Source organism: Hypoxylon trugodes (assembly GCF_022578975.1).
Source record: "Hypoxylon trugodes strain CBS 135444 unplaced genomic scaffold F4822scaffold_5, whole genome shotgun sequence".
Classification (NCBI taxonomy): Eukaryota; Fungi; Ascomycota; class Sordariomycetes; order Xylariales; family Hypoxylaceae; genus Hypoxylon; species Hypoxylon trugodes.
The window spans coordinates 2,833,726-2,858,255 of NW_026250020.1; the positions used below are offsets into that span (position 1 = coordinate 2,833,726).

General features: G+C 47.5%; 10 protein-coding genes across 10 annotated transcripts; 3 read left to right on the forward strand and 7 right to left on the reverse strand.

Moving 5' to 3' along the window:
* Positions 1 to 998: 998 nt before the first annotated feature.
* On the forward strand, positions 999 to 3,220 carry F4822DRAFT_266417 (major facilitator superfamily transporter). The gene is made up of 5 exons (XM_051454640.1): positions 999 to 1,407; positions 1,466 to 1,646; positions 1,710 to 1,942; positions 2,008 to 2,671; positions 2,757 to 3,220. The coding sequence occupies exons 1-5, from the start codon at positions 1,126 to 1,128 to the stop codon at positions 3,122 to 3,124; spliced, it is 1,728 nt and encodes a 575-aa protein (XP_051314792.1). The 5' UTR covers positions 999 to 1,125; the 3' UTR covers positions 3,125 to 3,220.
* A 363-nt stretch (positions 3,221 to 3,583) lies between these two features.
* Positions 3,584 to 5,691, reverse strand: F4822DRAFT_429632 (amino acid transporter; the record flags this gene model as incomplete). The annotated part of the gene is made up of 8 exons (XM_051461137.1): positions 3,584 to 3,630; positions 3,707 to 4,337; positions 4,401 to 4,518; positions 4,574 to 4,647; positions 4,701 to 5,087; positions 5,195 to 5,352; positions 5,403 to 5,451; positions 5,506 to 5,691. The coding sequence occupies 8 exons, from the start codon at positions 5,689 to 5,691 to the stop codon at positions 3,584 to 3,586; spliced, it is 1,650 nt and encodes a 549-aa protein (XP_051314793.1).
* Positions 5,692 to 5,835: 144 nt separating this feature from the next.
* F4822DRAFT_266355 (glutathione S-transferase) lies at positions 5,836 to 7,771 on the reverse strand. The gene is made up of 2 exons (XM_051454639.1): positions 6,670 to 7,771; positions 5,836 to 6,608 (listed from the first exon to the last, which is right to left on the reverse strand). The coding sequence occupies exons 1-2, from the start codon at positions 7,573 to 7,575 to the stop codon at positions 6,447 to 6,449; spliced, it is 1,068 nt and encodes a 355-aa protein (XP_051314794.1). The 5' UTR covers positions 7,576 to 7,771; the 3' UTR covers positions 5,836 to 6,446.
* On the reverse strand, positions 7,772 to 10,093 carry F4822DRAFT_266206 (oxidase/Diels-Alderase). The gene is made up of 6 exons (XM_051454638.1): positions 9,589 to 10,093; positions 9,204 to 9,535; positions 8,994 to 9,146; positions 8,588 to 8,915; positions 8,320 to 8,525; positions 7,772 to 8,237 (listed from the first exon to the last, which is right to left on the reverse strand). The coding sequence occupies exons 1-6, from the start codon at positions 9,831 to 9,833 to the stop codon at positions 7,969 to 7,971; spliced, it is 1,533 nt and encodes a 510-aa protein (XP_051314795.1). The 5' UTR covers positions 9,834 to 10,093; the 3' UTR covers positions 7,772 to 7,968.
* A 359-nt stretch (positions 10,094 to 10,452) lies between these two features.
* Positions 10,453 to 12,608, forward strand: F4822DRAFT_404724 (cytochrome P450). The gene is made up of 7 exons (XM_051458229.1): positions 10,453 to 10,703; positions 10,765 to 11,297; positions 11,370 to 11,705; positions 11,763 to 11,873; positions 11,937 to 12,097; positions 12,196 to 12,309; positions 12,379 to 12,608. Exons 1-7 carry the CDS (start codon positions 10,490 to 10,492, stop codon positions 12,422 to 12,424), a joined length of 1,515 nt encoding a protein of 504 aa, XP_051314796.1. The 5' UTR covers positions 10,453 to 10,489; the 3' UTR covers positions 12,425 to 12,608.
* Positions 12,561 to 14,568, reverse strand: F4822DRAFT_404726 (cytochrome P450). The gene is made up of 5 exons (XM_051458230.1): positions 14,376 to 14,568; positions 14,168 to 14,318; positions 14,044 to 14,103; positions 13,369 to 13,992; positions 12,561 to 13,314 (listed from the first exon to the last, which is right to left on the reverse strand). The coding sequence occupies exons 1-5, from the start codon at positions 14,451 to 14,453 to the stop codon at positions 12,686 to 12,688; spliced, it is 1,542 nt and encodes a 513-aa protein (XP_051314797.1). The 5' UTR covers positions 14,454 to 14,568; the 3' UTR covers positions 12,561 to 12,685.
* Positions 14,569 to 14,862: 294 nt separating this feature from the next.
* Positions 14,863 to 17,361, reverse strand: F4822DRAFT_404731 (uncharacterized protein). Its single transcript, XM_051458231.1, has 4 exons — positions 16,680 to 17,361; positions 16,609 to 16,628; positions 16,447 to 16,554; positions 14,863 to 16,384 (listed from the first exon to the last, which is right to left on the reverse strand). Exons 1-4 carry the CDS (start codon positions 16,903 to 16,905, stop codon positions 15,545 to 15,547), a joined length of 1,194 nt encoding a protein of 397 aa, XP_051314798.1. The 5' UTR covers positions 16,906 to 17,361; the 3' UTR covers positions 14,863 to 15,544.
* Positions 17,362 to 18,083: 722 nt separating this feature from the next.
* Positions 18,084 to 20,394, reverse strand: F4822DRAFT_443768 (uncharacterized protein; the record flags this gene model as incomplete). The annotated part of the gene is made up of 4 exons (XM_051463141.1): positions 18,084 to 19,200; positions 19,287 to 19,912; positions 19,967 to 20,245; positions 20,323 to 20,394. 4 exons carry the CDS (start codon positions 20,392 to 20,394, stop codon positions 18,186 to 18,188), a joined length of 1,992 nt encoding a protein of 663 aa, XP_051314799.1. The 3' UTR covers positions 18,084 to 18,185.
* Positions 20,395 to 20,899: 505 nt separating this feature from the next.
* F4822DRAFT_429639 (NAD(P)-binding protein) lies at positions 20,900 to 22,010 on the forward strand (the record flags this gene model as incomplete). The annotated part of the gene is made up of 3 exons (XM_051461138.1): positions 20,900 to 21,298; positions 21,376 to 21,819; positions 21,885 to 22,010. 3 exons carry the CDS (start codon positions 20,900 to 20,902, stop codon positions 22,008 to 22,010), a joined length of 969 nt encoding a protein of 322 aa, XP_051314800.1.
* Positions 22,011 to 22,322: 312 nt separating this feature from the next.
* F4822DRAFT_404737 (O-methyltransferase) lies at positions 22,323 to 24,149 on the reverse strand. Its single transcript, XM_051458232.1, has 4 exons — positions 23,384 to 24,149; positions 23,125 to 23,306; positions 22,953 to 23,062; positions 22,323 to 22,886 (listed from the first exon to the last, which is right to left on the reverse strand). The coding sequence occupies exons 1-4, from the start codon at positions 23,872 to 23,874 to the stop codon at positions 22,401 to 22,403; spliced, it is 1,269 nt and encodes a 422-aa protein (XP_051314801.1). The 5' UTR covers positions 23,875 to 24,149; the 3' UTR covers positions 22,323 to 22,400.
* Between the last annotated feature and the right edge of the window lie 381 nt (positions 24,150 to 24,530).

Genomic DNA, 24,530 nt, shown 5'->3' on the forward strand with positions numbered 1-24,530 from the left:
ATGATGGTCCCATTCGGATGGATACTTTTTTCAATTTCTGCCTGACTTCAATAGATTTTAAATCGTGGTGTGCGGTCTGATGTAATATGAACACGCCGGGAATGACAAAAATGAAGACCGTTCTTCTGCTTAAACCCGGGATCGGTGTTAGGAGATTAAGCTAGGTGACCAATCATTTATACCTGAGAATTATGTAGAGGACGGATGCACGTTAACCCGAGATAGCTAGCAAATCACAAAGCCCCAGCCTCTTCATTGAGGCTTTTCCTACTTCATAAACGTACATAAAAATGACGGCTAGATTTGAATTCGGATAGGATTCCCCACTTCATCGGACAGGGGTCCCTATTCGAAATACTCTTCGGTTCTTCCTGTGGGAATCCCTTCCGGCTGCGGAAACATTACCGCTAAGATATGTAGCTTGCGCATTATGAGGTGATATCACGTCGGTTTATACATTGTAGGGTATTGTGATACTACCTGGATTAAGTCCACACACATTTAAATCAAAATATTAGGTACCTAGGTCGGTGTTTACACCGTCAACCGGTTACCGGCCGCAGTGGGACCCAGGAAGTTGGGAAGAAGAGGGGGGCACAAGGTCAAAGAAGCGGGGAGAAGAAGATAGCTTCTTATTCCAACAAGCATAAGTCCCGAATAGGTCCTATAGGGCGTCCGAGCGCCAAGCTATGGGTACCGGCGATTTGGACCTGCTTTAGGTTTTTGGGTTACCGCATAGCATGTCGTTGTGGAAAAGGCGTAGTCGTATACGTAGGTTTGCTTATTCCCGGCCGTGTTTACATGCAGGCAGCGTATGTCCCCCATGTTCGGTAAGATGATCCCTCGCAGTCCGGCTTTCGCGCTCGCCATGCGTCGGCATTATAGACCGACAGGGTCGAGAAGGCCGCCCCATTAAAAAGTCGGTCGACCATTTTGCAATACCGGTAAAAGCTTCTCTGGGATTTTTTTTTTCTTTCCTCTTTGTGCCGATTTTCCGCTACCTTTAGCGCCTCCCTACGTTTAATAGCTAGTTCTCGGTCTATCTAGAGCTTGACTGTTTACCACCTTGCTAACGGATTTCGTGAACCAATTTGAAAACTAGCCCCCTACAAGCACGACACGACTATGTCGAGTTTGGATGTTCCATCAAACGGCCCTGGGCCGCAATTGCAACGCCAAGCTACAAATGTCTCGAGAAGATTTGATGGTGGTTTAAGCCATTTCGCAGAATTAGTCCAGAGTATCAGTAACCAAGATGCAGAAGCTCGATACAAAGAAGAGGAAGCGGACAACCGAATACCAACCGACGACGATGTACCGGGGTCAAACGAATCTCAAGAAAATGATGGGAAAACTATCATATCGTGGGAACCCAACGACAAAGAGAATCCATATAATTGGCCCCAGGTTGGAATACTGTCTTCCTAATTATAGTATGCCTCGAAAACACTGACTTTGATTGTAGTGGCGGAAAACTCTGATCGTTATAACTTCGATGATGACGGTTGCGAATAGTACCATGGGGAGTTCTTTACCAAGTATGGCTATCCCTTACATGATGGCAGAATGGGGGGTTACTGCTCAGATACAGTCTGTTCTACCAATTTCGACTTACTTAATGGGTTATGTTTTTGGGCCAATGATTTGTGAGTTGTTTTGGATTATAACTGTTTACTTTAGTGGGACTGTTTGCTGATACCATTGAATAGGGGGTCCAATGAGCGAGTATGTCGGACGTCGAAACCTATCCACGGCAAGTTTCCTAATGTTCATAATTTGGACTATGGCTTGTGCCCTTGCTCCGAATTGGCCAGCAATGCTTGTGTTCCGGTTTTTCTGTGGAGTGTGTGCTTCGGCGCCGATTGCGGTTGTTACGGGAATACTTGCGGATATCTTCAATGACCCAATCACACGCGGCCGAGCGATGGCTTGGTTTATGGCCGTGAGTACTCCGATTTATGCCCATATAGTGATACTATACCCGAAGCTAATTTGGTATGCGCGGAGACCACTGTCTTTGGCCCGCTATTAGCTCCGATTATCTCCGGCTTCTGTTCGACAAGTATCGGATGGCGATGGACCTTCTGGGTCGGCTTGATGTTTGCCGGAGCGACACTGGTGTTAGCCCTATTCCTCCCAGAAACTTACGCCCCCGTTCTCCTTACGAAACGCGCCGTAAAGATTCGAAAGGCGGACCCTAAGGCTCAGGTTTACTCCGCCTGGGAGCTTGAGGCAAATGATTTCAAACAGTTGTTCACGAGAGTGCTAACTCGACCTATACGCATGATATTGACCGAACTTATTGTGACCGCAACGTGCCTCTATCTTTCACTGGTATACGCCATCTTCTACATGTCCTTCCAGGCTTTTCCAATCATATTTTCGAATGTGTATGGCTTATCCCCGGGAATTACCGGTTTGTGCTACCTACCGGTCGGGGCTGGTGCGGTACTCGCCGTGCCTATCTTCTTCGCATATGATCGCGTGCTCCTTAACGCTAAGGCCCGTGGATCCGCCTGGGCGCAAAAAGAAGAATTCCGTCGGGTCCCATTGGCTACTCTTGGTGGTCCTTTGTTCGTGATATCTTTGTTCTGGCTCGGTTGGTCGTCCCGCCCAGGTGTGCCATTTGTCGTGCCTATGTTGGCTGGCATCCCCTTTGGTGGAGGCTTTAGTAAGTACCCCATTGTCCGCCGGGAGCCGAGTGCTACCTTATGGAGGAAATCTGTAGTGGAACATTGCTGATTGGGTTATCGCAGTGTTGATCTTTATGGCACTGCTTAATTATATCACAGATGCATACGAGATATTCGCCGCGAGCGCCAATGCAGCCGCTAGTTCTTGCCGTTCCGTCTTCGCAGTCGTCCTCCCGCTTGCGACGAAGCCTATGTTTGCGCGCCTTGGAATCGACGGCGCTTGCAGTTTGCTCGGTGGATTGAGCTTACTCATGTGCGTTATCCCCTTCATTTTCATCTGGAAAGGCGAAGAGATTCGAGCGAGATCTAAGTTTTGCATCGCTCTCAAGGAGCGAAAAGCTGAGATGGAACGGAGGGCCGCGGAGCAGCAGAGGAGAAGAGCTAGAGATGCTGCTGCCAACGGGGCTTTGGAGAAAGAGACTGAAGTATGAGCGTAGGTATTTTACATTGCACTATGTATTAGAAGATAGATGGTCCTCTTGGACTGGTGTGATTGCATGGGTATTGACGACGAAGGAATGAATGCTTAATGAGGCAAAGGGTTCAAAATTCATAGTATAAAAATAATATAATAATTATGCACTTTCGTGGGGATTATTAGTGTTGTGTTTTGATTCCCATCATGAAAGAGAGGGCAATTTTTGGCACGCTGCAAGGATGCTGTCTTTGGAGAGGGGGTGATGAACGACTAGAGGCAAGTGGATGGTTAATCAAAAGGCATGGACTTGGGGGGCGATATTTGAATATTCCTTCGAAATTAATTAAAAGGGCCATACATTGCGCATGGGCACGATGATGTTGTATCGGAGCGATCACGAAAGCGAGACCTCGTTTCCCTAGGGTATCAACCTATCACGCAAGCCTAACTAGGCATTCAATCCCACGCACGATTAAGAATCGACGGTAAGTCCATCGGATTCCGGGGGTCCTCGATAAACTGAAAACATGGCGCCTTGTTAGCTGCATGACAACGTAGAAGGATCCGGAGGGAGTTGAATCGTCGCGACACTTACCCTTGCGAGCATAAACCCCATACCATATCGCACTAAGCATCATAAACCCAAGAAAGACCACGATAGCATAATTCATGCTAGCCTCCGTCACCGGCAACGCAGTAGGCATGGAGAACAAGACCACTTCAAACGCGATCCACGCGACAGCGAGGAGGTTCACTATCAAGCCCAAATACTTCCCCATAGTCCATCTCGCACTATTGACTTCCTTCCGGGTGTGGAACAGCGATATCACGATCGGTATACCGTATGACACGGCAAGAGAGATAACACCCACCGATACGAAGGCGAGGAAAGCCGACGAAGAACCCAAATTGATTAGACCAAGGAGCATCTCGATGAGGGTCGTGAGGGCTAGTGCCAATATGGGTGTGCCGTGACGCTTGTCAATCTTGGACCAGATGTGGGCGAGTGGGATCGCGTTATCCCGCGCGAAAGCCCAGGTACATCGTGAGGCAGCGACGGTGATGGAGATGGAGCAGAAGAGAGTGATGACCAGGACGAGTACCGTTAGAGCGAGGCCGCCTCCAGGGGTTCCCATCACTCTACCGAATATGTATGGTAGTGCTTGACCTACAGGTGCGTCGAGTATGTCCGTTAAATCCGGAAGTGTAGCGCATATTGGGATGATCTATCCGTGCAATCATGGTTAGGGGCGGATTGGCAACTGACGGAGAGGAAGGGGTCTACTTACGAAGAACAACCCCGCAATACCGCCAACTGGTACGCAAAGGGATATGGCGTTCGGTAATTTTATAGTGGGATCACCGCATTCTTCTGCCATCGACGAGATCATTCCGAGGGCGGAAAACCTGGACTATCGTCAGCTTCTACGGTTGAGACCAGATTGGGTATCGCGATGCTCACGTGTAAGCTGAGGGTAGGATACCGATCCAGAATGAAAACCCATTCCAACCAGAAAGGGATGTATCATAGTGTCCCTAAAAGTAAGAATAAGCTTACTTTCTACACCCATCCAGCGGGGTTTACTTACCAGAGTGTAATTCGGAGAGTGTCTCCCAACATCCGCCTTCACAGAGAGGCAGATGCAAGTAACCAAGATACTAATAGCAGTGAATATCGCGCAGAACGTATCAACTAGAGGCAGAATCTTGTTTCCGAATGCTGCTATGAAGAATGTGAGGACGCATATAGCATAGAAGATCAAGAGCAGTTGCCAAGCCTCCAAGGTCAAGTCAGGTTCAAAGAGAGATACGGCTGCAGCGAGCATGGATGCGAAACCGAAGTTGACGGATAGAGTAATCGTCCAATTGCCGATGAGCCATGTCCAACCGGAGATGAAGGATAGAAGAGTGCGATATCTTGGGCTGGCGAGTTGGAAAGACCAGTAATATGGCCCTGCTGATGTCGGGTCTAATGTCTCGAAATGTTAGTAGATCAATACCGCATATTCTAAAAGACTGGTGGCTTCCAGCTTGGAGTATATTCGGATTCGGGGATGAGTAAGAGACGTGTGGTGTTACGTACTGTGCGAGTGTCAGTCATAGGCAAGTCTGAGGAATGAGTTGGAATAAAGAAGTCATATTCATATACGTACCATCTGGAAGCCAATTCACTAAGCGAAAGAGCGATGCATTCGGCAAGAATCAAGTTTACGATCCAACCCAAGAACATTGGTAATTGTCCTGCAAGGGGTTAATATGACGGAGTGCGAAGAAACTGTACTCTCACTCACCACCTCCATAGATAGCACTAATCAACGGACCACCAAATCCATAAGGTATCTTGACAATCGTATTAACAACTCAATTGAAACTCGAAAGGTCATTTTTACTTACAGCAGCGATTGCTAGGGATTGGAACAGTAATGTGAACATCGACCGATTGCGATGTAGTTCTGGCTTGTAGCCGAGCACTGTGAGGTTCTGTACATCATCATGAGTTCCAAGCTGGGTCCGACCGTGCTCAAAATCGACAGTAGCATTCAATCCGCCATCGGATTTCTTCTCTTCGATAGAACTCATTATCGCGGGTGTCTAAGCTGTGTTCTAAGGGTTATGTGATCTACCTAGATGGAAGGCAAGCACCTTTTACGATGCGAAATGCCCCATAGAGAAGCTCCAAGCTCCAAAAGCAATGAAGCTTGGGATTGAGATGAATTTGAATTGTCCATTGTGTTTCTTATCGTAGATGAACACATCAGATCTATCTACCTAAGTAGGCATTGGTTCTCACCGTATCGTTCTTGTGCCGCTTGCGGGGGTTCGGAGAGTCAGTAGAGATAAGCGTTTGTAGAGATGTACCCCGAAGAAGGCATTGGACCTTGAAATGGTAGATCTAGTTTGGAGTTACCCCTGATGACGATCTTCAGCTAGTACCGTGCGTGTCCTCGTCATTTCTTGGCAAGCGGTGCATGGTTTCCTTATCATTATTACCTACAGCACCTCCCTGGTTCAGCTTCCCGGCATAGGAAGACGCATAATAGATAACGGGCCACTCAAAGATGGCTGGTTAGATAAGAATGTAAGACAAATCTGAAATATGTAATGAATCTCATGCTACCCCTCACATTACTAGATTGTGACGTCCTCCATTCAGGTGTCTAGTTGATGCTAGCTGGATTGAATTTAGATCTTTCAAGGAGTCCTAGAGGTCGAGATTCTACATGCGCTTGACAGAGGATCCACCACAAGTCTTATACTATTCCGTTCCCTTAGTAAGCATAACACAGCATAGCACAACAGATGTGTCACGGACGTCCGAAACCAATCACCATCGTCTAAACTGCAGGGAGGTTTTTCTGCTGTTCCAGAACTGCTGGATGTGCTATAACTCCAGGCTTAATACTGCTGAAGTCTAGGTTCACACCCTCCTCAACATCCGGGTAAGGACCCAGGGGTGTAATGGCGAGCGGGTTGATATCATGGTGGCTTTTGGTGTACTAATCATATGTTAGCGATCCGAATTATACCAACACTCATCCGTGGATCAATGCGACTTACGTTTTCCTTAATGTGCTTAAAATTCGTCGTCTCGCTAAATCCCCAGACATTCCAGTACAGGTTTTTCAACCACTCATGAATAACGGGATAGTTGCCACGGATAGTGCCTAGATTGCATTTGAAATGCTGCACATACACAACATCAAATCGAATAGCGGTCGCATAAGCCAGGACGTCTAACTCCGTGATTGCCTTTCCGAGTACGTAAGGCCCGCCATTCTTGTGGATTAATTGTTCCAGCTGGTTCAGCGCTGCGAAGACAGGTATCACACCTTTCTCGTAGGCGGCTTGGTCCTTCGCAAACCCCGCTTTGTAAACGCCACTGTTGAGATCGCGCGTCAACCATTCGCCAACTTCGTCGATTTTCGCCTGCAAATGCTCTGGGTACAATGTGAGTTTTCTCTCCGGACTCCTCTCGGGCAATATTTCATCAAATCCTCGTTGCATCCATCGCAGCATCTCCAAGCTCTCGTTATTCACCAGGGTGTTTTCTTTAGTGTCCCAAAGTGCAGGGACACTATACTTTCCCTTGTAGTCTTTGTCGGTTCTAAAGTAGACTTCGTGCAGGTATTTCGAGCCGAAGAGTTTGTCCGGAGTCGACCCCTCGTATGTATCGTCAGGACCGTTAGCTCCAGGGAACGCCCAGCCAGGCCAGCCGTTTTCTCCCTTTGGATATGCCTTAACGACGGAAATGTCGATCGCTGAATCAAGTCCCTTCAAATATCGCACCAAATTGACTCGGTGCGCAAAGGGACAAAAGTAGCCAATATAGAGATGGTACCTCCCAGAGTCCGGGGCAAAGCGTGATCTTGGCGCTACGACGCCATGCCAACCATCTTCCGGGCCAGCATGTACCGGCTTCGTCGGATCGTGCACTGAAGCGGAACCAAACTGTGCTGCTACCATGTTGAAATGCTATTCTATCCGATGTTTAGTTTGATGGGGATACGTCTTGCGGGAATCTCGGCTTAAGTAAAGCATGTTCTCCTCTTTCCCTTGGGTGAGTTAATAATCACGTACCTCAAATAAAATTGACGAATCACGAGCACAAACTCCGTATAGGTTGAATGGTGCAATTAACCACACTTATTTCACAGCCCATGTTAAGACGACGACGAAATCAATTGAAACTATCATTCTCCCAAATTCCCCAACCTAATTTTTGAGTGCTATTCCGCATTTCTGCCTTTCCAAACTCACACCCAGAGATTCATCGTCCAACAAGTTTCATAAACCAGGTCAACTTACTTATACAATAGTTATGAAAAAAAAAAATTGAAAAAAAAAAAAGGCAACTCTCTAACTTAACTTAAAGCCACCAGGAACAAGGGTCTGGAACATTTGGGTCGGGTCGTATGCGAGGCTCGCGACTTTGAGTCGATCAAAAGAGTCCTGCCCGTAACTCTGCAAAGGGTTCTGAGAGGCATGGGCGTCATTAAGGAAGAGGAAAGGCTTGTAAACGCCGCGAGACCTGGTGTAATCCTCAACCGCCGCAAGACAGTCCCGCAGAATTCCATCGACAGTCGCATCGTCCGCCGCCAACGACCATCCTATGTCTATACTGACCCCTAGAGTTAAGACCACGAAGTTAATAAAAGTTCAATCTAGCAGCAGTTCAGCTGCGATTATCGCTATTTCAATAGCACTTACATATTTGAGGGTCAGGATCTACATTCATCGGATCATCTCCCAGGACCCTCGAATTCTCGACCATCGTCTTGGAGATGGGCTGTATCATGGGGGCCAAGGTGCCCCCGGTGATATTTTGTATGCGCGGGACAAACTCTGAGAAGACTGCTATCAGCCCAGCGTATGTGTCTTTGTCTAGACCGAGAGTTGTCGCCCCCCATGTCCATCTGCAGTCCAATTATTAGAATGATTCCTTAGGCCGGGCTGCCCAATACCTGAAATAGCATACCTAGGGACTGCGAAATCAACTGCGACCTTGGACAACTCATAGAAGTTGTCCCATACCATAGTTTGGTCTACTGTTGTAGGGATGTCGTAAAAAGGCTTGAAGGCTTCTGGACGCTGTACTTCGTCAAAATAAACAAAGGTCGTAATAATCGTGTCATTATTGATCCCGATGTACGGAAGAACTGCAGATTTTGTGTCGAGTTGTCCATCCGTTTGGTATTCGAACATCGCTTCCATGAACTGAGTCGAGTAATTCCCTGGGAACTGCATGATACCGCCCCATACCTTGCCCATTTGGAAAGTCCGTTGCGTAATATGGGTGACAACGCCTATCATGATGAGCGCACATTCGATAACACGAGTTCGAAACATATAAACGAGCCAACCCGCAGAATTTCAGAACTTACCGAAGTTGTTGGACCCAGCTTTGGCAGCATAGTACAAGTCCGAGTTCTCATCATGGCTCGCCGTAAGATGCGTTCCATTCGATAGCATGATTTCGTAAGACACAACATTCTGAGACACCCAACCATTCGCATTCGACATGTGCGATAGCCCCCCTGTGTGATCCAGATAAGTTAATAGACACTTTCAGGGGTTTCTCGGTTCGTATTTACCGCCAGTAGCTAGGCCTAGGCCAACTTCACCTAGGCGCCCGCCATCTACAACACGTCCGTACGGCACTAAGTAGTTATATATATCACCCCAAGTATTCCCCATCCCCGAACGCTGAGTCTCAGAGGTCTCATTATAACTCAAATCGCTAATGTGCGTCATGGACAAGAGGAGACCGCCATTGATGTTCGCCCAGTTGGGAAGTGGCGAGTGACCACCCGAGCGGATGGCAAACTGACTGCCCGAGAAGTTACTGAGTAGAATCGCAGTCCGAAGCTCATCGATGTCAACGGGGGAGAAAATGCAGAGGGGTTGCTTATACGCTGTTGCTGACCTGTGAGTGGTCAGTTATCATGTCTGAGCTTTGAAGCGCACTGTTAGACCTACCAATGAGCATCCGCTTGTTGAATATACACTGTTCCGTTTGCCTGAGTCGTGGTGGTGGCTGAGTAATTACCCACACTGGCTAGAGCAGCGCATACAAGCTCAGTACCACCTTGACTTTTTGCTTCAGGGGACACATTATCGGGATCAAGCCCAAGCGAGCTTAGAAATTGATCCACGGGATCCGCGCCTGAACTCCCACCTACATAGGCGGCGTAAACCAGAAGAAGAAGCCAAAACAGGTCCATTGCGAATTTAGGTGTAGTGCAACGTGGATGCAACGAAACTGATGTTCGAATGGAATGATTAAAGAGGTCAAGTCACAGCATACTTTATATTTCCTAAACTGGCTGATAGTTTGAAGTCATATTTAGAAATCTGAAATGGGGGCCTAGAAGCCACAGCGCTACTATTCACGTTGCCGCCGCCGCACTGCATCATATACAGCCCCATAATCCTTCTTGAGACTCGGTGGTTACTGCAAATGGCTGAGTGCCGGTAATTAAAGGATGAGTATATTTATATCCGCGGCATGTGCAATATATTGGGAACTTGAGGCGTTCTTGCATTTGGCTTGTCACAACGTCAGCTTACCCTCTCTTCAGCTCCAGCCTCAATATAGGGCTAGCAGTTAGTTACGCAGGCTCGCTGGTAATACATACCAATCTAAGGTACTTAGCTAGATACATGCAGGAAGGCTTGTGTTGAAACCATGCTGGGCCGACTAACAACGCGGGCTGCAGTGCTGATAAATCCACTCGGTCGGCCGATCTCTGCGTCGGCCGAATATGATCGGGGCTGGAAGACTGCCCAAAATACCGGGACTGTGTTTAATGGCTTGAGAATCTTATTAATTACCGAGTTTTATCTAAATCTGCAAATCCAATTTCTATCAGTTTCGTCTATGGGCATAATGGCGACCATAACAACGATTGCTTGTGTAGGCACACTGATCAGCTGGTTGTCGTTAGCGATATATAGAGTATATCTGCATCCTTTGCGACATTATCCCGGATCAAAACTTGCCGTAGTATCGAACTCGTGGTGGGAGTTCTATTGGAATTACTATCGAAATGGCGAGTTAATATTCGAGATTGAGAGGCTTCACAATCTTTATGGTAATCGTACTCCGACGTCTTTCCACTGTTATGTAATGGCAGCTTAGTCTCATGCCTACAGGGCCCGTGATCAGAATCGGCGTCAACGATCTACACGTTAATGATCCAGAGGTCTTTCAAGACCTAGCCCGTGTCACTTCGCCCTTCGTGAAACCCGCCAAATTTTATCAAGCTATATCCATTCCTGGTACCTTGATCGGCGAACTAGATCCCGCTCGCCACCGCCTTCGGAGGAAGGTTTTAAGCCCTGCCTTCATGGGAGACCGGGTGCACGAGCTTGCTCTAGATGTGCTAGAGAAGACCAAGCAGCTTGTAGCGAGATTTGAAACAGCGTCCGTTCAGTCAACACCGATTTGCATCACCGCCGCTTCAAAAGCTTTCACCATGGACATCATTTCCAAGATTGTCTTCGGGGAGGAGCTTGGATGTGTTACTGATCCAAACTTTGACAATGAATTTTCCAGATATCTCGAGGCAGCCTTCAAGATAGGTTGGACAGCCACAGCATTTCCAATGCTTTCAGCACTGTCGTTAAAAATCGCTTCAGCAACATCCACCGTTATTTTCCCACTCCCGATCACAAGCTTGAAACGTGTAAGCTACCCTTCCTGTCCTTGCAAGCTGGGATTGAGATTAGCAGTTTGACCCGTCTCTTTGTTTGGTTAGAAATGCCTAAGGATCACAACACAATATATTTCACAGAGCTCCGTTCAGAAATCGCCCAATTCTCGAGGTATCGCAAGAATACCGGTTATTGATAGACTAATGGACCCAAATGCCGTTAAAGGCCACGTCCCCCCAAGTCTAGATGAATTGAACGATGAACTCGTAATGCTTTTAATAGCAGGGAATGATACAACCTCCACCGCCTTAATTTTCGGCATCTACAAGATTTGTACCTGCCCCGTAGTAGAGCAGCGTTTGACACATGAGCTCATAGAAGAATTCCCGTCACTCAACGAAGAGATCACCTACGACCGCGTAAGAAAGCTGCCGTACCTAGTAAGCAGAATAAACATCAAACCTAATAAGATGGATTTAACCGACATACCTGGGTAGACAGCAACAATCAAGGAGATATTGAGACTCGGAAATCCGCTTCCAGGACGTCTCCCCAGGATGGTGCCAGCTGAAGGATATTATCTTCATGGTCGCTTCCTGCAGCCAGGGGTGAGGAGGAGAAGGTTCTATAGGTGATAACTGGCGCCATCAGTTGGGCTGACATTTTCATAGGTGAACATACACACATCTGCTTATGTGCTTAATCGCCAGCCCGAGATCTGGCCTAAGCCAAACGAATTTAACCCCGATCGATGGACTTCTACCCACTCGTCGAGGCTTGATAAACATCTAGCAACCTTCTACAAAGGGCCTCGCCAGTGCCTAGGTAAAGAGTAAGCAGGGGTCAATGCCACAGCGGCATACCCGTTTCCTCTGCTATATTTCTAGCTTGCAAATTGATTTATCAACTGACAAGATCTCTCTGTGATAGACTGGCTTGGTGCGAACTTTTAGTCGCGATAGCTAATATTTTCCGACGTTTTCGGATCGAACCGTACGATACGACTGATCACGACATGGAGTGGAAAGATCTTATCTTAGTAGTGTACGTCAATGAGCTTAAGCCCTGACAAGAGAAGCTAACAGGCGCATTCTGACATCCATATCCTTGTAGTTACAGAAAGGAATTTCTCGCAACTGTTGAAAGGAGAACTCTATGAAGCCGAACTGGGGGAGGATGCTGGATAGACATGGAGTTCGCTAAGTTAGTTGGTGATCTAATATATCGTCGGGTGATTTCTTCGCTATAATGACAATTATGATATTAATAGTCGAGGGGCGCTAGTAATCCAATCGTTGATTTAACAATAGACATTTTATTATCATGAGTATCTACCACAAGGGAACCGTAGGTCCAGTCACCATCATTCTCAGCTCATCAAGGTTCTCCAGAAAAAGCTCCAGTCTGTTCGCGACTTTACTTATGTACTATCTAACTCTTTGCAGTGCTCTCCCCGTTGTTGGAATTCCAAGTGAGGGCCTTCATGGCTTGAAGTGAAATTGTCCAATAATTCAAACACCCCCGTGCTTTCGCTTCCATGACTACCACTCTTTGCTACAGATCTGAAGTCAAAGTACCACATTATCTTAGCCACAACGAGAGAAATCTCCAAATATGCCATGGCCTTACCCGCACATCCTCGAGGGCCTACCGAAAATGGAGCGAACGCATCGCGCACTGTCTTCGCATCATCTAACCATCTTTCCGGGCGAAAAGTATATGGGTCTGGGAAATACTCCTTATTGTAGTGGATCGAATAGATATTCACCCCGACAACGGTACCGTGGGGAATCATGTGTCCGTCTACAATGAAGGGTTGCTCGCTCGGATACGCTTCTCTCCAAAGGATGCCGGCGACCGGCGGGGACATTCGCAATGTTTCATCAATACAGGCCCTCAAATATTGGCAGCCCGCTAAGGATGGGCCGCGGATTTGGCTCCCGCTTGTGAATTTGGAGTGAATCTCGTTCGCAAGCGTGTTGTAACAGTGAACGTTTTGGGAAAGATAGAAGAAAATAGCTGCTAGTGCGGTTTTCGTTGTATCCCCCGCTGGTTATTTTGGTGAGTATAGTACACAATTACAGCTAGTTGTGGATGACATACCTGCTGGTAGGAATAGAGTAGCTTCGGCCCAGAGCTCACTCGCCCGTATGCCATCAGGCCCAGATGAGTCTAGTTCATCTGCAACGATCGAATAGAGATCATGTTGGGCATTTTTATCCTGTTTAGTACGAGAGCTAATGATGTGTTCAACTAAAGAAAGATATTGGCTCCTTAATCGGCGAAAAACCTTTAATGTAGCTAACGTTATGGAAAATTTGCGTGTCAAAGGCCAATGAAGGAAGACGCTACTCCAGAAGAACCCGGCTTCCAGCATTGGTAATACAAAACTGTTCTTTTCTTGTGTCTGAAGGTTGAGATCATAGCCAAATGCAAGGAGTCCGGCAAGGTCAAATCCGAGAAGTCTAGCGCGCTCGGTCATATTGATAGTGGTAGATTGAGGCCTTTTGATGGAATGGAAGATATGCCGAATCAAGAGATCAATTTGGTCATGCATAGTAGGTTCGAATATACGCATGGAGCGCTCTGAGATGGCTCGACCAATAAGTTGTCGCCTTGCTCGGTGCACTTGACGATCTTGCGCTGTAAAGATGGTCGGGATTGATAGTCTAGGACCCAAGGCAATATACGCCTTAGGTTTAGTAGTATTATCATTTCTGTATATATCTTTACGCTTCTGTGTCAGCAAAATGCAGTTAAACTAGTCTTACACCTTACCTTGTAGAGCTGCGACGGAGTTGAACACGAGCTTGTTAGGCCCCTGCCTCACGATAGTACCTAAAGCGGAGATAGATTAGCTTGTTGCTAAAGTGTAAACCGATCCGATACACCACGCACGTACCATACGTGAGATGGTTCTGTCGTGTTATAATGTGAAGTTGCCGCTTGAAAGCATAATAGCCGTTGTAGGCGTCCGACAACTTTGCAGCAAATGGTCCTGGGTAACTGCTCAAAGGATGAAAGAAGACATTATAAGTTAGGCGCAGGGATAGCTACGGGGTCTTTCGTCAATTTGCGACACTGGACACGGGGAGACGTCGCGAACTTACATAAGTTATCAGCGCAGCAAATCCGCAGCATACTGCTGCAAACCCCTGAGAACATATTGGCGTTATATTAACCATCATGGAAGCAAGTGAAGCACTGAATAACAGAATAAAAAGATCTTTTTGGATGAATCACTGGGTTGAATGGTGTCTGTTTGGGCTACAAGGCTTTGACGGTTAGACTAGATACCTGCCTAGGCCATTACAGAATGGAGGGCAGCTCGGAGAACGACATTTGGCCAAACGGCCGACGCTTTTCGGCCGTCGGACATAGGCTTTCGACAGCGGATGGCAGCCTGAAAATGGTCAAAGCGCCAATCAATTTGAAACCACATACAGTATGTGTACGGTATGTCCCATCTATAAATAAATCGGTGGCATTGGGGGCGCTGACCTCGTGTTGGTAGTATTTTTAAGGAGTATTTATACTGTGCGAGACCTGTTAATGGTCTGGGATAAAGCTGTGTAACACCTACCTCCTCTATACTTGCAAGAGGGTGTCTTCTTAATCTAGTTCTAAGCTCTAGTTGGTCCGACTGTAGGAATAAAGAAACCTCATGTCTTATTTCTTAATGGGTATCACACCGCTATTCTCTAACAGTTACATGCTCGTTTTTTACTATCCAAAATGCTACGTTCACAACAGGCAGAGATCGAAAGATTTGAAGAGAGTTCGAAGAGAGATGCAAGCGCTCCTTTCCTTTGCATTCCCTCTCCAAAACTGAGCTAAATAGTACGATCGCCAGAAATGACGAGAACACCGTGATTCAGGGGCTTATCCAGTAAATAGCCAATGAGCGTGCCAATAACGTCGATAGCGGAATATGCCTTAGGCGGTGGGAAATCGAGTTTTGATAGCTAAGTCATTATCCGTAAAGTGCGCACCTACTCCACGCAAGCTAGCAAATTCGTGTGTACTTGTAAAAAGAGCCATGAATGAATTGCTCTATGTATTTCTATACTTTAGTCGCAATCAGGCAAAAGGCGAAAATGCGGCATTCTCGACTTTTATAATGCATATGTTGCTATCTAGACTCTATTGGTGGTCTCCATACCTTGGTGAATAGACGACACTGGGCTACTTTACTAAAGATATGGATATAACCCATAATTTTGTGCATCCTCCCCCTTCCCCCCTTAAAATAACCAATCTACTCATTCCAATGCCTGCATCAATGTTCAAAAGTACTGGGGCCGCACGTCTCTGTGGTATGAAACTCGGTGGTTTGATATATGCGTCCACTGATAACTGGGATATGGGAGTCCGTCGAACTTTCCGAAAAGCCCGTGGCCTGATAATCTAACTTATGGAAGAGCCCAGCTCGGCCCCGCGGGACCAGCTCCAGAGAAGGCGGTCTCGAGTGCATCGATCGCGGGCTCGATCTCTTTTGGGAGCTACTAAAGGACGACCATAACCTGCTCTTACTGAGCTTATGTTTTATTCCGTTCATGTTCGCAGAAGCGAAGACTTTGGGGAGACTGGGGACGCATCCTACCAGGATACCACAAGTAAGTTCAGCGCAACCAGTAATGAGAATTTCGCTGAAATCATATGTAAAATCGGGAGACTTGGCGTGTTTAAGAGACGAGACAAATCGAAGAATAGCTGTTGTGACAGCTAGAAGTCCCAAAGCGAATACAATGGAGATTCCGAATTTCTTTTGCCTCGGCATATGTAACTTCCAGACCACTCTTTGAGGAATGAGCAGGATTACCACGTCAGAGACAATATTGAATGCTCCTGCGGCTACAGTCGCATCGAGGGTGTTGGCGCGACCGCAATTACCGTCTATCAGCTTGTTCCATGCGTACTCATATGGTGTACACGCGACTTGGTTGGCAACAATTATACCGATATAAAACCCCACGTTAACAAAAATGGCGATGGACGCTGCCCAGAAAAGGAAGTTACGAGTGCCACGCGGCATGAATATGTGTATCCAGTCGAGGAGGATTGCGACTTTGATGAATGTAATGTTGAATAGGTATACTTCGGACGTGATAAATACGCTCTAGTCATAATCAGAACAAATCGTCTTGGAAATAGGAATAAAACCCGACGTATGAAGCCTACCCGTAAATATATAATGAAATCCCTCTGACGAATGTTCCATAGATGAACAAACATGACTGGTACGGGAGCCATTCGGTAGACGAGAGCAATATCGGCAATGAGAAGAGCCTGTTGGGGAGCATGTCAATTTTCTAAGTCAAATGCTATTCCAGATCATCTTACATATCCGGCAATGAAAAGGACTGCATAGGTTTAGCGCTGTCATCGGAACCCAAAGCGGGCGAGGGACTTACAGTCCGGTAGCGAATACTGCTTCAGCAATATCCACCGGCAGTATAGACGTCCGAAAACTGCTAGTGTCGCTAATGCCAAGCATAAGAAGAAAAAGGCATTGGTCGCGGCTTCCCTATTCGGCGGATCGTCGAAGTTCGATGTATATCCTTTTGGTGGATTGAGCGCGGCACCATTGAGGACAGCCTCTTGCTGAGCGGGGCTTAGGGATGAAAATTTTGACATCATGAGCTTGTAAGATGGAGGATACAGATAATCTGAATTTGAAAACTTGATCTCGGGGACTAAGACAAGAGCGACGTCGGGGAGTGCGGAAAAGCTAACACGAATCTTAAGTCGAAGAAAGACAGAACCCGTAAATCTAAGGGAGGTTCAAGCCTGCCAGTGTCTCGGAAAAGAGTTGGTGAAGAACCTAGATTAAACTTGCTGAGGCGTAAATGACACCATCTCTACTGTGACACCAGCCTGCATTTGCTTATGCCTATAGAGGCGCATGGCACTCTATACCTAAAACATGGATGGTAAGGTTGGTCCTGGGGTAGGACACGGGCGGGATGATCAGCAGTAGGATGAAATGCACCTTCGAAATATCTGGAACCCGGGGTGAACGGGATCGGGCTGCCAATGGCTAGACTAATGTATTCATCGCATCCTAAGTCGATCTTCAATATAAATTAGGATCCTTTGAGCAAGCCCCGAGAAATACATACGTACCCAGGTATCTAGGGGGGTAGCCTCACCAAAAAGCCGAGAATCCTCGGCCGATCGTTCAAGCAGGCTACCTAACTTCACGCATTGGATGGATGATGCCCCGCCCCCATCCCGCCGGACATCCGCATCCGATATTTACTGCTGCTGTGTAACCAAATAGTCATACAGCCTACAGCTAACCAACCATCATAGTAATCCTTCAACGAATTGAGATCGCCCCTTAACCCACGGGTACCGACAGATCGCGCGCTCCAAGTATTATCATGTAAGAATATTAGGCTAACCCGCTTAGAAAAGCTGAGAACACAGAGCCTCACTACTACGACAACGAGATGGTTATACTGTGTCAATAAGGATCTTCAAGCCTACCGAGACTTCTCGATTCCAGTTGATACGACGTCCCGTAGCCCCAACATAAGTTCAACGCTTGTGTCCGAAAATAGGGTATCCTGGAAGGATCTCGCGGCGTGGCACTTCCAATGAAGGTGGCCAGATCCGCCTACCCAGCCCCCAAGGCAAGAAAGCTTGAGGGGGCCGCTCACTATCCTAATGATTTTGATGGTTTGATTGGGAAGAGGCAGCCGTGGAAACATGGAAATAAAGTCTCACTAAAAGGTACCTAGTTTGAGATATGCGTAAATTGGCAGGTTTGACAGGACATAATCAGAAGCATTGGCATTCCTGTCAGTAGCACGTATGAAACTCAGTGCGCCGCGTAGTCTGTAAAGTCTCTAAATTGTACCTAGCTTCTTTGAACCCTATAGGCCATGTGCCCACCCGCCAGTAGCATATAGGGCTCAATTCATGTTGATATCAGAGGTTGTCATATTGGGAGACCAGATGATATCCTCATTCATCAGCGCAGGACTAGGAAGGGGAAGGTCGAAAACCTGCTCAAGGACCTTAGCATCGAATATAGTTGAGTTCGAGGGTGATGTGTGGACGCTTGCTGGCTCACTCCTGAGCCTCGCTGTCCCATTGTCCTGCTCCAAGAGCTTTGCTAGGGTTCTTGCACCAGCCGCTGCAACAATGTTGGAAACAGCTAAGGCCTCAAGACGTTCATGTGCCTCTTTGATTGCCTCTACGCACCTAGAATGACTGATGTTTGTTTGACTTAACTCCAGTGGATCGATAGGACGGGAGAAAGACGAATATTCCGGGCTATCAATGTCCGATCTTTCGTGCCTAGACCTAGCATCAGCATCTCGACCGGTTCCACTGAGGTGTGTGAGAGCCCAAAGGAGAACAGCCGCCTCGAATGTGTGGAACACGATAGGAAACAGACGTGTCTGGGTTGCGCCTAGCAGCTGGTGAAGCCTCTTCACAGCGTCTAATGTGCCCAGTGCTGCGCGAGTCAAAGATTTCTTTTGCTGGTGGATAATGCCCTGCTGGTACTCAGGAAAGATACGGATATGTGCAGACTTCAAGAAAAGAAGAGATCTGAAGTTGTTACAGATGGAACTGTAGATGGCTATGTGTAATAATTGTCGCTGTTGGTCAATTTTGGGAATAACCTGATCCCATTTTTCATTGGGGATAAGAGCGAACGGTGCCGGTACTTGAGGTAGAAACTCTGTACAAAATCTCTCATAACGGCTTTCGGCTGTGCCAGGCTCATAAGAATCTTGGGGTCCCGACATAGACGTCTGCCGGTTCCAAAATTGGGCTAGTTTGAATTGCAAGACTCGTTCCATAAATGCGGCTGGCGCGCCATCATTGTCAACATCTAGAGCTACATGCATTTTCGGCGGGGCTGTTGTGCAGAACCTGTCTGATAAAGTTGGAGGTCGGTCGAGGCAAGCGGCAAAATGACTTGGAATCGTTGATCAGTACTAGCGGACGCCGAAAACGCACGAGGTTTATGGAGAAGAAGGGAGGGAATGACTAAAAGAACCTACAAGTCAATGATATAAAGATTGCAGAAAAGTCGACGTCGCATCTCCGTCTCAAAATCAACTTTTTCTCCAGAGACAGAGTTTGGTAGCTCCCTATGAATGCCTATCATGTGTGCTACCCCAACAGCGGAGGCTGTCTTTTGCCAAGATGCCTTCATATTCCCCTCACACTGTCCTCTCAGCGCAGCCAAGCACAGGTGCTGTACACGTATTATAGAACCAGCAACATCGGCCTGGGAACATATGGTTCCAAGCACGTGGGCTGATCCCGTGCAATGTAGCCTAATATCAGCCAATGGAACACCCCGAATCACATCAGCCATGTAGGAAGGGGAGGGAAGGAATTGAGTGACGTATGCCCCGATTTCAAGAACCAGAACCGCGAATTCAACGTCAAGGACTCGAGTGACTGATGCTTGTTTCCACCAGGCCTCATATTGCGTTAAGAAAGTGGGGGCGTGCACGAGCTGATACATCCAATTGACCTCTCGAAAGAAATATTGAACGAGGAAATCAAGAATTAGTCTGTCGGGCATGCTCTCGATCTCTTGTCGCGCCGTAGCCAAGACTTCTGCGCATAATTCGTCGTTGCGATAGCCGTATAGGTTATTGCTTTGCTCAACACCAAACTGCTTCGCTTCAGACGCCAAAACATATACAGATCATTTTGAATGCCAACTCACCCGTCGCAGAAGTTCAAGAGTGTTAGATTGACTACCTTCAAAATACCCAAAACAGTCCGCCAAGGTCTCTTGATTTGATGCCCTGTCGTCTTCACCATCACCACCATCATTGATTACGTATGGTGTTTGTCGCTGGTTGTTGTACTGTGCCAGACCTGCGCCAGCGGCGACGCCTCCTTGCCCCTGTGGAGAATGACTCGATCGAGGATCAGCGATATACGCGCATTCCTCTACCTTATGGCGGCGCGTGCAATGATTGCATGGGTACTGTCGATTACACTAACTCAATACACGATTAGGTCAGTGTTCCTGGGGGGAAGCTAGGCGGCCGACTTGGATTGAACATAGGTACTTACCTTCTGTTTTTTAGTATAACAGGGGATGCACGATGACACGATACGTTGTTTACGTCTAGAGACTGATGACATGGCGAAGGACTCAGGACAAGGAAATCGGACCCCCGGAGAACTGCATAGAGGAAGACTCGATGAAAGATACTTAAATGAGTCAATATTCAATACCTACCTACCTAGGTAGGTACCTAGCCCAGGTAAGTCATGATGTTGCCACAGTGGTTGCAGGCGGCACAGCACTGCCTACATCCCGGAGTCATCTTGATTTTGAAATTTACGGCGTCGTATAACAGCGTATGGTAACGTATGGCAACATATGGCGCCGACCAGCCTGCTCTTTGGCGTTGTCGCAGGAAAGGGTGGGGTGGGGGGTTGGAGTCGCACAGCAGACGCACGGGGCTGGTCTCAGCCTGAAAGTTGAATAAGGGATGCCGCACGGTGCGAAAAAGTCTCTTTGTCTATCTCCGCTTCGTTTCCTTCATTTGACCCCTTCCTCCCCCACCAAATGTCGAGTTTAAACCAACTTGAACTTGAAATCTACCTAGGTATCCCACCGACGATCAAGTTAATCTCAGTCAATATGGGCAGCTTCACGGGATTCTTGTACAGGCAATTTACATTCAAACCCAAGCCTCTTCCTACAACTGTCAACCTCAAAGGGAAGACGGCTCTGGTGACTGGTGCCAGCGGTGGTCTCGGTTTGGAAGCCTGCCTCGAGCTAGCCGCACACGGCGTTTCGCGTATCATTCTAGGGGTCCGCGACCCATCCAAATCCGACGCCGCGAAACCTATACAAGCGAAAAATCCCAACGTCGATGTGCAGGTATGGCAAATCGAACAGGAATCATTTGCAAGTATCAAAGAGTTTGCCGACCGAGCTGCGGGCCTCGATAGGTTGGACATCGTCATCCTTAATGCTGGCGTCAAAAATGTAGAGTACGTTAAGTCGTCTAAGGGCGGCCATGAGCTCAACGTTCAGGTATGTAAGTCAGTTCTAGCCATTAAACGGGCTAGGTCAGCCATGTGCAGATGCCTAATTCAATTCACGAACTATAGGTCAACCACCTCGGTACGGCGCTCCTGTCGCTTCTACTCCTCGGCCCGCTCCGGAGAACTGGTGATGCGACAGGCACGCCGGCGCGTTTAACTATCGTAAGCTCAGAAAATCACTTCTGGGTTAAGTTGAAGGTGATTAAAGGGCCCGACACATTGGCGCGCATGGATGATAAGGAGACCTTCGGCAAGGACATGGATCGATATAACCTAACCAAGTTACTAAACGTGCTTTGGATGCGCGAACTTAGCACCAGGGCCAGCAGGAATGTTGTTATCAACGCTGTCAACCCCGGATTTTGTCGGAGTGGATTGCATCGAAGCCACTCTAGCGGAGCTTCGTTCGCTAACATGGTCGGATGGACGGCTACTCAAGGCGGGCATGCCCTAACGGATGCCGCAACTCAACACCCCCAAGATCATGGGGCATACATCAGTGAGCAGACGGTCAAGAGGCACGTCGCGATCCGACCTTTTTTTTTATCAATTGGCAAGAAACAGGCTAACATAAGCTCTTCAGTCCATCATCATTCGTTCTCTCCAAGGAAGGTCACAGCGCGCAGGTCAAGATCTGGAATGAGACCATCGAGCTTCTTACCCAAGAGGCCCCCTCATCAGACCTGTTATCTAATCTTTGAATGAAAATTACTTCATGCAACAGGTTGCATGACGTATGCCGGGACATCGACCACTCTCTAGGGTACATTACTAAGGCCGGTCTAGTATCATTATTCCTATGTTTGTGGTCTAGTTTTATGTATCTGCGCCAGATTAAAATCCCCCAGAATCGAGCACGTTGTAATCCTATCACCAGACTACTCATTCGAGCCCTATTACCAATTTGTAAGCTTCACAATCACTCATAACGGGGGAAGACAACATTATCTAGGTTCTAAGGCGTTTTATTTCAAGCAGGAAGAAATAAATTATTACGATGAATGAAGCAAGTAGATCAAGTTCAGAGCCGCCTGTGAACCCTAGAATTCTTGAAGAGCTTATTTGTTGTGATGAACCGCGGGTCCAAGTGACTAGCTCCTCTCCACCTTCAAGTGGACTTCAAGCAAACCCATGCTCCCAGTAGAATGTAGGCTGTATATTTCGTACCTATCATCTGCCTCCTTTAGAAGAGTTTCGTATTCCTCCTTGGTTCGTTGCTTGGAGCCAAGGGTTACAAGCATAAGCATATCCATCTGTCTTAAACCACGTTCCTCCGGGGCATGAATGGTACCAGGCTGTGGGAGCACCGTCTCGTTGATAAGCAACGGAGTTCCATCATCACACTTCTCCAGCGCTGGTACGAGTGCCTCTAATATTTTGACTACATCACGGTCGCACCAGTTGTGGAGGCACTGACGGATGATAAAGGCAGAGACCCCACGTAATGGCTGAGGCTCGAAGAAGTCGTGCTGCATCCAAGATATGCGCCCTTCGACGTCACGCAGACCAGAATCTTTGCCCTGGGCTAGCATAGAGGCCGAGTTATCTTGTACGACAAAGGAAAGATGAGGAAAGGCCTAGTTTCCAGCGTTGATTAGCGATGTTAATGTGTTAGTAATGCGGGGATTAATATGAACTCTTACTCGAGCTAAGCTAACAGATAAATGGCCACTCCCCCCGCCTACATCAACGACGGTTCCCCGAATTCCATCCCATGGGAAGCCGTCAACAACCTCTGTTACCTGGCGATCGACTATTATGTTCATACTGACGTCAATATCAGCTATTACGAGGAGTAAGTGTTCAATTACAGACTTTTAGTTGCTCCTGCCATAGCCTTGGCAAACCTAGCTGCATAGCCCGGGTTTTTGGCGTAATACTCGAACAACGGAATACCGAATCTTGTCTTGAATGGTGAATGTGAGCTATCGGACTCATAAGGCGACGCTTTGACACATTCCGCCGTCGCTGTTGCAGCTTTCCACATTTCATCTACCCTAATCGTAGCGTGCAAAGTTATTAGTGGGCAATTCAACTTTCAAGACTCTGGGTCCGAAGAAATATAGCTACAAACATGTAATGCCCAGCACATCGGAAGCTTTCATCTTCGTGGAAAACGAGAGAGGCTGCAGTATGAGTAAATTCCCCGGGGGTTTTTTCCTCAAAAGTTCGACGGGTCGCCATCATTCGCATGACGCGGGCCGTTCTATCCACATCCATACCTGCTTTCTTCGCAAGCTCTGCGATTGGGATCGCTCTGTCAGTAGGAACAAGGTTGAAGAAGCCGAATTCAAACGCGATTTGGAAAGCGGCGAGGTCGTTGCCACTGCAAATGAACGAGCGCATGTATGCCCGAGGCCCATCTATAAGATACTGAAGGTCCTCAAGAGACGACGTAAGATCGCTATGAAGGGTCTTGAACTCTCCAGTATTCGGCCTCTCGCGTGACTCGACAGTGAAGTCGGACATGCCAATATCACTGTCTTCGAGGTATTTGCTAAGGTTTGCGACTTGTTTGGTAATGCGATCGGCCAGAGCGACAAGTACGTTCGCGCTGGGCTCCATGTTGCCGAAGTCTGAGTTAATCGGGATGAGGTGGTAAAAGTGCAATTGAATAGCTTGTATCAATTATATTAAAATAACTGCGAGTATCCTGCGATAATGGTTGATCCCGATTATCCGTTATTCTCATGACAATAACAACTTTGACACTGCACGCACTATTCGTTTCATACCTCAAGTTATATTGAAGCATCAAGCCATTTATTTAGTGGTATCACAATGCACGCGCCATCAGCTACCAGGCAGGTAGGTACAATTCCTTTTCTGACTATGACGTCGTAGCAGCTAGCCACCTTCTCCGCCCGACTGTCTCGTCGGCCGATGGCCTTCGGTCCAGATGTCGTACGCGGTGAGAGCCCCACAACAATTGCACCGAAGGTTCAAGGAAACTTGTCCTACCGTATCTATCCGCCGTTACCACCGAGTCGCGCGGGATTCCATTAAATGCTAGCCCAGGATGAGCAACCACCAAGCTTTATTTATAAGGTTAGATCTATACGATAAGAATTGTAAGACTCTCTGGCAAGATAATATCCTGTCAGGTTCACATCTTCGCCTCTTGCTTATCCCTCAAACTGGCCCGCGATTGTTATAGACTTTTGAATTAGATTTAGAGGCATGGCCCACCAAACGCCCACCGCAGACATCCCTAAGATGGG